At 54.0% G+C, this 14,217-nt stretch overlaps 1 protein-coding gene across 4 annotated transcripts in view; it reads right to left on the bottom strand.

The window, feature by feature from the left end:
• The window catches only part of ABR (ABR activator of RhoGEF and GTPase), a 179,159-nt gene that overhangs the window by 65,677 nt on the left and 99,265 nt on the right, over positions 1 to 14,217 (bottom strand). For 3 of the 4 annotated variants that reach the window (XM_070560867.1, XM_070560869.1, XM_070560868.1), the window contains exon 3: positions 5,577 to 5,675. In XM_070560867.1, the coding sequence (XP_070416968.1) occupies positions 5,577 to 5,675 (99 nt within the window). Of the gene's footprint in view, positions 1 to 5,576; positions 5,676 to 11,743; positions 12,370 to 14,217 lie in introns of those variants that run through there. The other variant, XM_008533291.2, reaches the window with a different exon arrangement.

The raw sequence follows: 14,217 nt of genomic DNA, 5'->3' as shown, positions 1-14,217 counted from the left end.
AAAACAGCTATTAAAATTCATAGTTGAAACAAAAAGACTGATACTGAAAGATAGCTCCTCCTTGGTTGGCCTTCCCTCAGCCCCAAAGCCCCCAAAGATGTCCAGACTTTCCTCTAGGAGAAAGGCTCTGGAAACCTGCCACACAGAGGGGGCCTGGGAGGGGAGGGGACGTTTACCTGGAAGACAGAAGCCTGAGCAGACATGGCTGATGCTCTTCATCTAGCTGAAGGGCTGTGTGGAAAGAGGCCTTTGACTTAGTCTGGGTCCCTCTAGAGACCCAGGAGCAGCAGGAGATGTTATGGGGACAGGTGTGGACTCTCTAGAGCTGCCCCCCACTGTCCCATTGGATCAGATAGCGAGCTTTCCAACAAGAGAAGCATTCTAGCTGGACTGGAGGTGATGCCTACACTGAGGGAGACCAAAGTTATCACTGGCTCACTCTGAGCGATGACCACCAGCTCGAGCCAACCACAGCAGCCAACCTCCCAGCCAAGCTTCACCGCGTCCTCTCATATGCCTCACTCTGATGGTGGCAGAGCCCAAGTCTGTCCACAAGAGGAAGTCCCATCTACTCAAATACCCAGACTATGCTCTGACTTCTAGCTCCCTCATCCTCCCAGTTCTGAAAAGTCCAGACACCATGATAAAGGCAGGAAAAAGCAGAAGCTTTCCTTCTGACCCTCTCAGCACTGGAGCCAACTAACCCTAATGTCCAGCCAGCCCTTTGCTAGGGACGCAGGATGAGGTTAACCTGGCACAGGCCAGCAGTGTGGGTTTGAGTCCCAACTCTGCCACTTAATAGCTGTGAGCAAGTCACTTAGCATCTCCGGGTCTCAGACACCTCCTTTATAAAACCAGGATGACATTACCCTTTCAAGAACGCTGAGAGGAAGATCAAAAGGCATAATTTATACAAAGTATCTAGTATGTGTCTGGTACACAGAAAGCAATCTATAAATGTTAGCTGCTACTATTATTACCACTCACCCTAGAAATAATGGATCCAAGTGCCTAACATGAGACCAGCTGGGGGTATTCAGTGATTCACAACACACACCCAACCCCTACCTCCATGGAGCCCCCATCTAGTAGGGGAGACAGACAAACACACAATTACACACAAGTACAATGAAGGAAATAAGAAGGGGCCTCTGAGACAGGGTGGTGAGGACAGCTTCTCCAAGAAGGGAACATTCACCCTGAAATGGAAGCATAGGGGCAGAGGGGACAGTATTCCTGGTCATGAGGCAGGAATGGGCTCAGAGAGAGGGGGGAGCTGGAAGAAAGCCAGGGGCCTGAGTGCCTTGGGCAAGGGGAGGAGAGGAGCCTAGAGCAGGGCTGGAGGGTGGGCAGGAGCCAGATCCTGCAGGGAGAAAGGAATGTGGCTTTGCAGCCCATCCTCTGACCTGGCTCTTCCTGGAGGGATTTAAGAAGGAGAGTGATAGGGCTCCAATTTTCTTTTCAGGAGATTATTTTTATGACTCACACTCCTTGCTCTGGAGAACATTATAATCTATTTGGGTAAACTGGACCGACATGAATGAAATGATTTAGTGGACAAAGCAAGATAGGGTATTACCCAACTTGGACTGTAAATGCCAACCAAGTGGTCCCAAGATTGTGCTGGCACAGCTCAAAGGGCTTCACAGAGGAGGTGACAGGAACAGGTTGGGAAGATCTGAGCAGGTGGAGGGGTGGGGCCTGGGTAAGCATGCCAGGCAGGGAAACAGAAGGAGCCAGGAGAAAGGGAATATGATTCTCCCAACCCCAGGTGGGCAGCCACACTCAGCTCCATGGCTCCTCACACTCTGGAGGACACAGAGATGGCCTCAGGATCACTGTCCTAGTTTATCCTTGTTACCTCTCCCCAGGATCCAGTGGAGGAATAAGTCACCACAGAGTCCCAGAACCTCTAATCCCTGTCCCTGCCGTGGTGCAATCCCCACTGAGGGGGATAAAGGACACAGGGAGGGGACAGTCCTGGGAAGGCAAAGGGATGAGGATTTCTCAGAAGCTGCTGGGGAAGCACTCAACTGCCACCTACGCAAAGACAAGACACAACTGCCCTGCTTCCTCCTAACGTCCCACTCTGTCTACAAAAGGGGAAGAGATGGGCGCTCACCAGTGGTGGGTCACATGCACGGGGCCTGCACTCAGGCGTCACACGGTTCTCAGGACAAGGTTGGGGACCTTTGGTCTCAGCCCTGATTTCACTTGGGGGGAGGGGAAAGTGCAGGGTGCGTGCCCTTGGCTGGCCAGAGACCGGAGACTGTGGAAGCCTGCTACTTTTATCTGGTGAAGCCCCAAATAAAGGCCTCGCGTTGAGAGGGACAGAAAGCCAAAAGGCAAAGGCAGCCCAATACTGAGCTTTGATCCAGCACCGCTCTTCTGCCAAAGAGCCAGCACACCGGTCCCCCCTTCCCTCCTCCCAGAATCCTGTGGCAGAGGGCAAGGGCGCGAGTCTCCATTTTATCAGGGAGAAACTATTCTTAGAGGATCCCTGAGTGACCTCAGAGCCAACCCTGGCTCTGGATTTCCCATGCAGCGCTTCTCAGGGAAACAGGCCAGGCGGGTTGAACTCGCAGTGGGATTTCACACAGCCATTTGCCTGCTCTGTCTTCCAGCAACCTGCCTTTCGAAGCAGGGGAAAGAAACCTGCCCACTTCGTCCACCTCCTATCCCAGACGGCCTGGAGGCTGCTAACCTATGGCCTCGGTTACTCCTTCTCCGGGAACCCAGGAAAGAAGGCGTCCCTAACCTACTTGACAGATAAGCAACCTGAGAACTCCACAGCAAACGGCCAGAATGAGAGTCTAAGAGAAGAGGGCCAGTGCTGGTCCAGTGACGGGAGGTGCTGCAGGCCAGATGCAGTATCCAAGCTCATTTCCCACAGTCGGGGAGATGCAGAATATATCCATCTGGTTTGTCTCCCTTCTTCCACCCCCCACCTCGGCTCAGGCTCCCAGACCCACTTCACTTGTAATCTGAACCCATCAGGAACCTGGACGGTTCCAGAAGATTATCAAATCTTGCTGCAGCCAGCAACCCAGGGGACAGGAACAGAGGCTCCTGTGTGGTGTCCCTGTCTGTGCCCGTGTGTGTACACACGCCCAGCCGTTTGCGTATCAGGAAGTGTTAAGCTGAGGACAGTCAAACACGCAGAGCTGTGGGAATGGGGGTGGGGTGATGAGAAGGAGATATGGGAGTGAGAGGAGGAGGGAGCAGAGGAGAGATTTTCTTCTCGGAGCCCCTTTATCAGATCACCCCAAAGAGCAAGGGGCTTAGCTCTGCGGTAGCTGGGATGGGAGGGCCCCCACCTCAAGGAGGGGACAGGGATGGCTTGATTCCTGATCTTGAAGCTGTGGCTGTGGAGGGTCCTGCCCCCTCTTCCTGGGGCCCTCCCAGGCCTCCCAGCTAGTCCCCCCACCCCATCTCGCTCTTGCCTCTGTTCAGGAAAGAACCAATCAGGGGCCCAGGATGAACAAGCTGCAGGGAGAGGAGAGACTGGCCCTGGGTCACCTCAGGGCTGGGGACCCCAGCCTCACAGTTTTTGCCAGGCAAAGAAGGAGTGTCTTGGCTCCTAAATCTGTTTTCTTTACCCGGACAAACGGAAACTCAAATTAGGCCCAATGACAGGTGAGAATGCAAGATGGAATCTAAGAGTGGCATGCTTCTGACGAGGACACGCGCCTCCCCTTCCTGCAGGGAAAGGGTGTGTCGACAGAAACAAACAGGCCCTAACCTGCATGCTCTCCCGGCATCGGAGAGAACAATCGTATCAGCTGGCACCGAGGCTCTGTTCTAAGAGCATCACACACAAACTCACTTAGTCCTCACAACTGCCCACGGAGACAGCACTAATAGCAGCACACCTGGCTTGCAGACAGAGAAATGAGGCACAAAGGGTCACTAATCTGCTGAAGGTCTAGAGCTGGTGAGCAGTCAAGTGGAGATTCAAAGTCTGGTTCCTTTGTTTGAACTCCTTGCAACTATGTCTCTTTCTAGTGAGGACGCCCCCTTCTTTTGGTACATCAATTCATACTTTACACGGCGTATGTCACATGCATCTGGTGAGTCACCCGGCTGCCCTTCCTTCAGCTAATATTTGAATGCCTAAGTACCTGGCATTGTACTAGTCCCCAAAAAGGATCACCTGATCTTCTCAACCCCATGAAGAAGAGAGGGAAAGCGATCGTATTATTCTCTTCAGAGGAGGAAACTGAGCTCAAGGAGGTTATGCATGGCTTGCCCAAAGCCAGTGGTTTTCAAACCCACAATGCATGTAAGAAATAATATGGCCCAGGATATACATATGTATGTATACACACAACAAACCAAAAGTTTCATGAAATAGTCCTGATTCTTACTATGTGTGATGCATGCTGATATTTTCTTTCTCATTTGTTTTAAAATGCTGGTTTAACCCACTACGCTGTTTTCACAGCCCACTAATGGGTTGAGATACACAGTTTGAAAAACAGGGCAATACATCTATTACTAATGGCAGAGTCAACTCTTGCCTTTGTTCTGTCCCCAGACCAGAGTCCTTATCTACCTGCCACACTGTCCCTCACTTGAAAAACATTCCCACGTCTACAATAAACTCCTGGTGAGATCTACCACAAACTCAGCCCCGTGTGTTGCAAAGTATCTGCATGTTTCCATAGTCATTCCTTGGGTAATAAATGCCAAGTGCCCTGGGACACTGGGTGACAACATCTCACATCACAGCAAGTACATAAATGTATATCTTACAATTCTTATCAGTTTCTACTGATCACATCTGCATTTCCTATTCCTCTTTTTTCTGAAATCATCTTATGTCTCTGACTGCAAACACCCAGGGGAAAGAACTTTACATGCCACAATCACTCTGCATAATATCCAGACACATCTAATAAGCACTTTCTTCAAAGGCAAAAACATCTTACATCTGTGTAGTACTTTCACCGTTTGAAAACAGTTTAAAATTACCCCCTCAGTCAGAGTCTCACAACAATGCCTCCCTCTCAGAGCGGAAACTGAGGCATCTTCACAGAGGGCTGGGGTTGGTCTAATGCCTCGGAGATATGGCGCTTCTCAAAATGACACAGGCAGCCCTCCACCTCACATTTCCTGCCACAGGGCCTCACGATGGCATGAATGGTTCACTAGGCCAGGTAGGAGGAAGGACTGGGACCAGGAATGACAAAGGCCTCAATTTGATTGACTGGCAGAGATTGCTCACAGTGTGGAGGTGGGGCTAGGCCTCCATCTGGACAGAGTACTGTGATCGATTAGTAATGCCTGTGCCACCGCGGCCATAGACCACGGGGGTGTTCGCTATCCCAAACCTGGTTGTGTTTCTTCTCTTGACTTTCCCAGAGCACGTAACGGAGGGTCAGGGCTGAGGGGGACAGCTCCTTTCTGGCAATGACCCTGGCTGCCCAGTGCCAAGCTGTAAGCAGAGCAGTACCACAGATGGCCTCACGGGGAAGGACTGGTCCAGGTCCCTGTTCCTCTCCAACTCCGAAAGCAGTTTCAGAACACGACACTGTCCCACATGGGGACCACAAGACCCCAGAGCATAGACTCACCAGCAACAGGGCTTCCAGCTGGTTAATGTAGATCTCTTCGCTGGCCAGGAACCCCGAGAGAACCAGCTTCCTCATCTCCAGGCCCTTCCCTGCATCCACCTGTACGAAAGCAAACCAAAAGCCAATGGCTCGTGAGAAAGGAGGCCAAAGTCCTCAGTGGCCTGTTTTCTTGCCTTTTTTCTCTTCTTTACGTAACGCTTTCGTAGGGGATAAAAGCCAAATAGACTTATTAAAGGAAATCTAGAAAATACAGAAATATAAAAGGAAAAACAATCAGCCATATCCTACTGCTAACACCTTGCTTTGTTTCTTTCCCATCGTTTTTTCCATGTTTTCTTATTTGATATCCAACCATCCATCCATCTACTCACCCTTATAACAGTGAGCGAGATAACAAAGGACCTGGCCCCACGTGCGGGAGGCAGTTTAGTGGGGGATACAGACAGCCAAAGAAGAGAAATTAGAGTCATGACTTGGGCAGGGCCTGGTCACATGGAGGCACAGCAGGGAGGCAAGAAGGTCAGAGTCAGAGGACAGGCGATGTGACCCCAGAAGCAAGGTGAGGATGGACTGGAAGATGCCACACTGCTAGCTTTGGAGACAGAGGATGGGCCATGAGCCAAGGAATATAAGGGGCCTCTCACAGCTGGAAAAGGCATGGAAACGGATTCTCTTCCCTACAGCTTCCAGAAGGAGTGCAGCCTTGTTGACTCCTTCAGACGTGTGTGTAAGAGAATGAATCTGGGTTGTTTTAAGCCACTGAATGTGTGGTAATTTGTTTCAGCACCATTAGGAAACCAGTATGGATGCCAAGCTTCAGGGAAGGACAATAGTTATTGACTGAGGGCTTCACAAGTACCAGGCACTGTTCTAAGCGCTTTCCATGGATTAACTCACTGGAATCCCACAGTCTGGAAGGTGTTACCATTATCCCCCCGAGGCAGAGAGTGGAAACTGCCAGCTGCCTGGGGCTGTCCGCATTGCAGGCAGGCACCTCCCTCTGAGGAATGAGATCAGGGCCTGGAGCAGGGCCTGCAGGCCCGGCCCCAAGAGGTTGAGGGTCTGACGTCAGAACCGAGGCTTCCTCCCGGCGTGTCACACAAACGGTGCTGCATCCCAAGCCAGGCAAATGAGAAGTCGCCGTCCACGCTGGGGTCCAGCGCTCCCCTACCATGCCCCACTCTCCTCCTGTTCCCTGCCAACCAGGGATTTGCCTGAGGGCCTGGCAAACATCCTCTAAAGGAAGTCACCTGGGGCACACTGTGAGCTTAACAGTAGAGCTGGTTGGACTACGACCATGGTGAAGACCTGGTGATTCGCAGCCCCTGCCAAGCCTTCATCCAGCCTGACATGAGCACAGACCCCTGTGACAGCCCATTTCAGCAAGACCCTGTCCTAAGGGTCTCCCACCTCAGAGTCCAATCTTTTTTTTTTTTTTTTGAGGAAGATTAGCCCTGAGTTAACATCTGTAGCCAATCCTCCTTGTTTTTTTGCTGAGGAAGACTGGCCCTGAGCTAACATCCATGCCCATCTTCCTCTACTTTATATGTGGGACGCCTGCCACAGCATGGCTTGACAAGGAGTGCCATGTCCGCACCTGGGATCCGAACCAGTGAACCCCGGGCCGCCAAAGCAGAACATGGGAACTTAATGGCTACACCACTGGGCTGGTTCATGAGACCAATCTGGAAAGAGCTCCCCAAAAGGCAAGAAATAGTCATCCCCAAGATACCCACTCTGAGCCACATTCACTTAAAGTTTTGGCTGGCATGGGGGTGGAGGTGACAGAGAGCTTGGGGATGTGAAATCAAATTGTGTGCATTTTACCGACAGGAGGCCTGTTGCTCAGTTACAACCAAAAACCTCTTTCATCTTTTCTTTGCTTTCCCCAGACCTCACATGTTCCTGGTTTAGAATTATCTGAAATTCACAACTGTTTCTTCAACCGTGGGAGGCTATTCTTCTCTCAGAAAACACCAGGCTCGACATTCATTCATTCATTCCCCACTATGTGCCAGACACTGGGAATACACTGAGGGAGACAGTCTCTGCCCCCAAAGAGCCCTCCAGAGGTGGTACGCACACGCCCAGCATCTCCAAGGTGAGTTCTCTGAAGAGTTCAAGGCCCCCACAGTCCACGCCATGCTGCTTGCCAGTCCCCCGGCACAGGGAAGCTGCCTTCTGAGTGACACTGTCCCCACTTCCTTCCCGAGAGGAGCTTACGAAATGCAGCCACGGTGGGCTCGTTCATCCCCAGCATTTTACACAGTCTGCTAGGCTGAAAGTCTGTCAGCTCCAGGCCCCCAAATCCAACAGGTCAAGTGACTCCGGCAGGGACAGTATCTATAAGGAAGGCTTAGCCAGGTCCGGCCCGGTCTTCTACAGAGCTTAGAGGTTAAGTAGTACCTCCAAAGGTTTGGTTCTAGGCCAGGCCAAGACACAGTCTGTCCAGGAGCTTGACCTCCTCTCAGAAAACAGTGAGGACTGAACAGACAGGGCGGCCTGCAATCCAGAGCCTTAGGCCACAGGGCTCCACGGACAGCAGAATTCAGCCCCTGGGTCACACCAGTTTGCAAGGAGCACCCTGTGGGATCTGCTCAGAGTAGATCCCCTGGGGAGAGGGCTGTGCCCACACCAAGCATCAGCCTCAAGAGAGCTGGCCCCTCTCTGAGCTGAGACAATAAGGGACATCCAGCCCATTCACTCATCTCCTTAGCGCCAGGCACGGGGGAGGTCTCTTTCAGCTATTTCCTGAGCAGAATTTACAGCAGCGAGGACACTGGGGCAACGCTGAGCAATGAAGCTAAAGCTCCAGCTGCCCCCTTCTCCTGAAGGGTGGACCCCCACTTCCAAGATCCCTGCTGAACGCAGCTTCAGGCAGGTCCAGCAGTGTTTCCAAACTTCAGCGGTTCCCATGTAATCTTTGCAGTTCTCTCAAACTCACACACCACGGCACTATTATTTACTTAACATTGTTCTTGACAACGGACTTCTTAAAAGCACAGGCTTATCCCAAGCATTACATCTGAAATCGCGAGATGTGCAAGTCATATTTTTCCAGCATACATTAAAACATATACCTAACTGTTAAAGTGCAAAATATATACCAGGTGCCACCTAAAATCACCTCTCAAATTATCTCAGATGTGACCCGCACTTTGGGAAACACCCAAGTGGGTGACACGGGCATGGCCATTACTGCCCATGGAGGGAGAAGAGACCTGGGCAGATGAAACAGAAACATAGGCATTTCAGGCGATCCGTTAAAAATTGGCACAGATTAACACCTGAAGGGTTAATCTGCATTACAAAAGGATTTTATTCCTGACAAATGAGTTCCTTTAAATAGCAGCTTTTATGTAGCAAGGCCTCTATCAGCCCTGTGTACCTTTAAATAGGACTGCACGAAAGAGTTTTGGAAAGAATATAACACTTTACAGATGGGAGGTGATGGTGCTATCAGTATCCACGTTATTATTAGTTTCTAGATCATTAACTCCTCAAAGGGAAGTCTGGGTTGAAAGACACAGCAAGCTCTAGCCCCAGCTCTGGAGAAAACCACTGCCATCTTCACATCTGTCCCCCAGGAAGATGCAGCATCTCAGAAATTACACTGAAAACAGGACTGACTTATAGGACTGGCATTTGGACACCTGCTCAGGAAGACAACTGCTGTTTAAGGTAAGCACTCCTGAAGTCAAGTAATAGCAAAGAGAGAACTGTCTTGGATTCCTACCAGCTGCCGAGAAGAGCCTACTGTGCAAGAGTGTGCCAAGACCGTCCGAGGCCCAGGACAGGAGCATACCCTCCAGAGATGCCCCTTGACCACGTGCATGCACACACCTGCACCCAGCCCAAGCCCTGACTCAGCTAGAGGTAGTCTCTCCTCCTCTGAATTTAGCACCCTTTTTATCAGAATCCTTCTCACAGCCCTGACTGCTTTCTCATCATACTCCTATTATCTGTGCACTTTCCCTCTCGCCCTGAACTGTGTCTCCTCCCCAGTGCCAGGCAGAATGCTTGGAATAGAACACAACCTGACGGTGTTTGTTGAATAAGTCAGTGAGCTTTACTTCCCAGCTCTCTGTAGCCACCCTGCTTGTCTTCTCCCCCTATAGATGGCCAAGCCTGGTAGAGGAAGAGGGCATCCCAGAGGTGTTCGGGATGAGACAGGAATACCCCAACACTCAGGAAAGGCCCCCTTCCCCCATGCTAGAGACACATCTGGGAACACCGAGGCAGCAAGGTGGAGGTGAAGACTGATGTAGGTGCTCACAGGGGTCTGGGGGAAGGCGTGTTTTTAGGTGTGATCTGAGCCCAGGCTCCCTTGGCATTCATGTGCCCCCTCCTTAGAATACGTCTGAGATGGAACAAGACTGGGGACATGGTACACCCTTTACAGGCCCCATCGAGCCTCACTCTTTCCAGACACAAATCCACTGGGCACCAGCCACGTACATGTACCATGCAACATGGCCCTTGCCCTCGGGGAGAACAGGACAGACTCAAGGCAGCAGACGTCTAGATTTCCGAGCAGAAGAAAGATGGGCTAAGACCAAGGTATAAGCCAGAGCCCAGAGTGAGGGTGGACCCACAAGGCAGCATATGAGTGGGACCCCATCTGAGCTGGGGAGGGTTTCTCACAGAAGGTCCACATACCTCCCATCCCACACACTAGAAAGCCCACAGCTGGTGCTCTTGGTTCACAACCAGACTTTTTCCCATCCTCTTCCTGGTGGGGAGGCTGGTCAGGCCCTAAGTGCAGAGGCCTTCGTGGGCCCAGTGAGAGACATGACACCCCCAGTGCTCAAGCTAGCACCAGATGAGAGAGCCAGCGTTGGGACACTAGCCACTGCTAGCCTCCCATTACAGCTCCTCTCTTCTCCACACCCAGGCCTGCAGCTACTGCTCCACCCAGACTCCACACACTAGCCACCTACCGTGGGTCCGCAGTCTATTTTTACCTCCTTTAAAATCTCTTCCTCAGACCCACACTGTAACGTGGGCGGGGCGGGGCTGTGATCCCTATCTTACCGGAGAGACAAACAGGCCCAGAGACGCTCAGTGACAGCCTCCTGCCCACAGCAATGCTCTGCGCACCACGCCCTCTGGGGTGCAGGGTTCTCTGGGCGGACAGCCCGGGGCCCACAGTTGGGCGCTGTCTGTTAGGAAGCCCGGCTTGCAGTCTGCAAACTCCCTGCCATACCTTCTCACCGGCCCTCCCTTCTAGCCACAGAACAGAGATGAGGTGAGCAAAAGGCTGAGGGTAGAGCTCTGAGAGGAGGGCCTGGCGAGGAAAGGAAAAACAGTGTGGTGTGCCCTGCCTCAGGCGGCACTGGTGTGGTTTCAAGGGGGAGCACTGCCCCGGGGGAAGAGGTGAACAGAAGGGAAGGGGATCCACGCAACCACTCCCCTCCTGCTCTGCTTTCTCGGCAACTCCTAGGACAGGACAGGCGCTGACAATGACAATGCCCACAGCCCCAGAGTGGGTGGGCTGGGGCCAGCCGGATGCTTCCTGCCTACACCCACCTTGGAAAAGTGTCTACCCACCTGGCTCCTGCCTCAAGGCCAGCTGTTACCTCCCCCACTTCAGCTGATCCAATTCTTTTCCTTCAAGGAAGCTCAGTGACCTCTGGCTCTCCAGCTCTCCAAATGCTCTCTGTCTTGCCCTAGATTGCCCAGATTCACCAAGTCTCTTTGCTCGGAGGAGAGTGGCCCCCTTGGCCTGAACTTCATAAGTGCACTTATCTTACGGTTGCCATGGAAACAATGGATTATGGCCTCCTGGTTTCAAGTCAGACAGCTCCTCTGGGGCAGCAGGCTCACACCACTGACTGCCCACCAGGTGACTCATGTCACTGCCAGAGAAAGCCCCCAGCACAGCTGGCCTGGGGAAAGCCAGCAGCCACTCCCCCTGAGGACAACTGGTCCAGGGGGAGGCGGCGGGCACTGCACCTCTCCCCCAGGAGCAGCTGCCGGAGGGCAGAGCCCCTCGCATCCGCTCGCAGGCATGTGCCAGCCCCTCTCAGACCGAGCGAGGTGCTTCCCCTCAGCCATGAGGTTGGTGCAGCAATCAGCCATTTCTGCCCGCACACAGCTTCAGCAGTCGAGAGCTGCTAGCCCTGCCCCCTCCCCCGACAAGCATCCAGGGCGTGTCACATTCCCACCTTCACAGCCACCAAGAAGGGGGACCCTGAGCCGGGGCTGGTCGGGGTTCCCAGCTCGCACTCCTCCAGGAGAAACACATCTTCATCCTCCAGAACCTTGTCCAAAAAGCCTATTGCCTCCTCTTCCTCTTCCATGGCAGCCGGAGCCGCGGAGGGCAAACAGGAAGCAAGGTCCACGCAGCAGCAGCGGCGGCGGCGGCGGCGGCGGCGGCAGCGGCAGCGGCGGCAGCAGCCGTTGCCGCCGTCCGCCCGGGAGAGAGGCCGGCAGGCAGGCGGGGAGAGGAAGAGCGTGCAGGGCAGGCCTAAACCAGCATGCTGGCCTCCCCGGAGTCAGTCCTGGCACCTGGCCACGGGCTCCCGATGAAAGGCTCCATTATGAACCTTGTCCTGCCGCCGCTTCCCAGCCCTTGAGCGCCGGGGCTGCGGGCCCGCCTCGCGCGCGTCCCCGCCCCGAGAAAGGGGAAGCGGGTCCTCCCGGGCAGCCCCGCCGGCTCAGCCGCCTCTCGGCGGGGAGCTCCGCCGCCGCCGCCGCCGCCGCCGCGATCTCAGGGCTGTCCCCGGCGAGGAGGCGCCGGCCCGAGCAGAAGGAGGCGCCCCTGCGCGGCTGCCGCGGCCCTTCCCGGCGTGCGCGGGCCGGCGGGTGCAGGAGGGGCCCGCGCTCCCCGCCGCCGGCCACGGATCCCGCCCTTTCTGGACTCTGAGGTTCGCGTTTGCTATTAATACACAGGAAATGCACGACTTGACTTGTGAGGTGGGGCCGTTCCCTCTCCGCGGTCACCGGGCCGGGCGGCTGGCGCAGGCTGCCCGAGAGCGGAGGAGGGGCGAGGAGGCCGCAGCCGGGCCGGGCGCAGGGGGAGGTCCGCTTCCCAGAGACAGGCTTTATTTACAGCCCCTCGCCGGGACGCGGGCGGGCAGGGGGAGGAGCGAGGAGCAGCTGCCCGCACAGCCTTGCAGAGGACCCGGGTGTACCTCACTGTCACCTTGCGTCTCCGTTTCATCTTTGCATCAGTCTCGGACACCTTGGCAGAGGGGAGGCCAAGGCCTAGTGAGAAACCATAGTTTCCATCCCCACCATGGGTGAGAAACCAAGGCTTTGTGCACAGGAGGCCTGACGTGCCTCGCCACGACAGAAGCACAAGTGACAGCCAGCGTCTGCAGGGGGGCCACCTCGGACGGCCGGAGGTGCCCCACCTCCTACTCACAGATGCTGCTGGGTTAGCAATACCACCTCCTTGGGGCTCTTTTCCCTCAAGAGGGGCCTGGCCCCGTAGAGCCAGCCCCACAGGGGAGGGTACACATAACCCAGGACAGGAACCATCACCAGCCCTGCCTACCCCAGTCTGCTTCCCTGGGCTTCTTCAATGGTTACAGAAACTAAATCCATCCAGAGGGTGAAGCCACATTCTGGGGCCCTAGCCCCATGCAGAGATGTACATCCCCCTACTCTCCTGGGGGAGGAGTTTAGGGGAAGCACCCCAAAACAGCTCTTTAACCACACAACACCTGGGGCAAAGGTTGCAGATGCCAGCACCCATGAGGGTGCAGGTGAGATCAATCAGTGAAGGGAGCCAGGTAGGAACTGGGTGAACTGAGAAACCGCCACTCGGCCCTAGCTGATGGCTGCCAGAGGCAATGCAGGCTCAAGGTTGCCCCATCTCGGATTGTTCCAGAGGAGCTGGAAATCTAGATTCTTAAGTGACATCTTTCAATTTTAAAATGATGGCAGGTAAATTACATTAAAAAAAAATGGTGCAATCTAAATGAAACACATCTGTGCCCTGAGTCAAGCCCACAGACAAGGGTGCTGCCTTCTTGCAGCTGGTTGTTTCTCTGAGGGAAGGTTGGGAGTGGTGTAGGGGACGGGACGGAGGAGTTCCCTGAATATCCCCTTTGTCTCATTTCCTCATTGGACCTGGCATCTTAGAACCAAATTCGGCTTCGCACACTACCAACCCACTGCTTATCTCTGTAACCCTGGAGGATAGGAGCCACCAACCAGGTGGATCAAGTGAAAACTCAGGATTCTGGGTGGTGAGCCCTGAAGCTCCAGCCCCACTCAAGCCAAGTCCCTAATCTCCCACCAGCACCCCCACCAACCATGTCTCCAGCCAGGGATTCCCTCGAAATTTTCTGATGTTTCTAACGCACAATTTTGAACTCCCAGTCACAGTTGCCAGGACCAGCCAGTATGGCTCGATGCAGTGTCTGAGCTGTCCATCTCATGTGTCTACCACCGGCCTCCTTGTGCACATGTCACATCCCCTGTCAGGAGACAAGTGTATGGCCACAGGGGCAAGAGTCAAACTCATTGGAACTCATTTGGAAATGAATTCCAAAGGAGGGTCAACTGTGCCCCACCCTGGGCCCACCTGGTGTCATCGCCTCTCCCTTCCTCTGGCACCTCAGCTGAGAACAGGGCCCCTGGCTGAGCCTCTAAGTAGGGCAGAGGGTTGAGGAGGAAAGCAGAGGGAACA

This window comes from Equus przewalskii, chromosome 10, assembly GCF_037783145.1.
Source record: "Equus przewalskii isolate Varuska chromosome 10, EquPr2, whole genome shotgun sequence".
NCBI lineage: Eukaryota > Metazoa > Chordata > Mammalia > Perissodactyla > Equidae > Equus > Equus przewalskii.
Note: the sequence above shows the minus strand (reverse complement) of the source record. Positions and strands in the feature narration are given on the sequence as shown.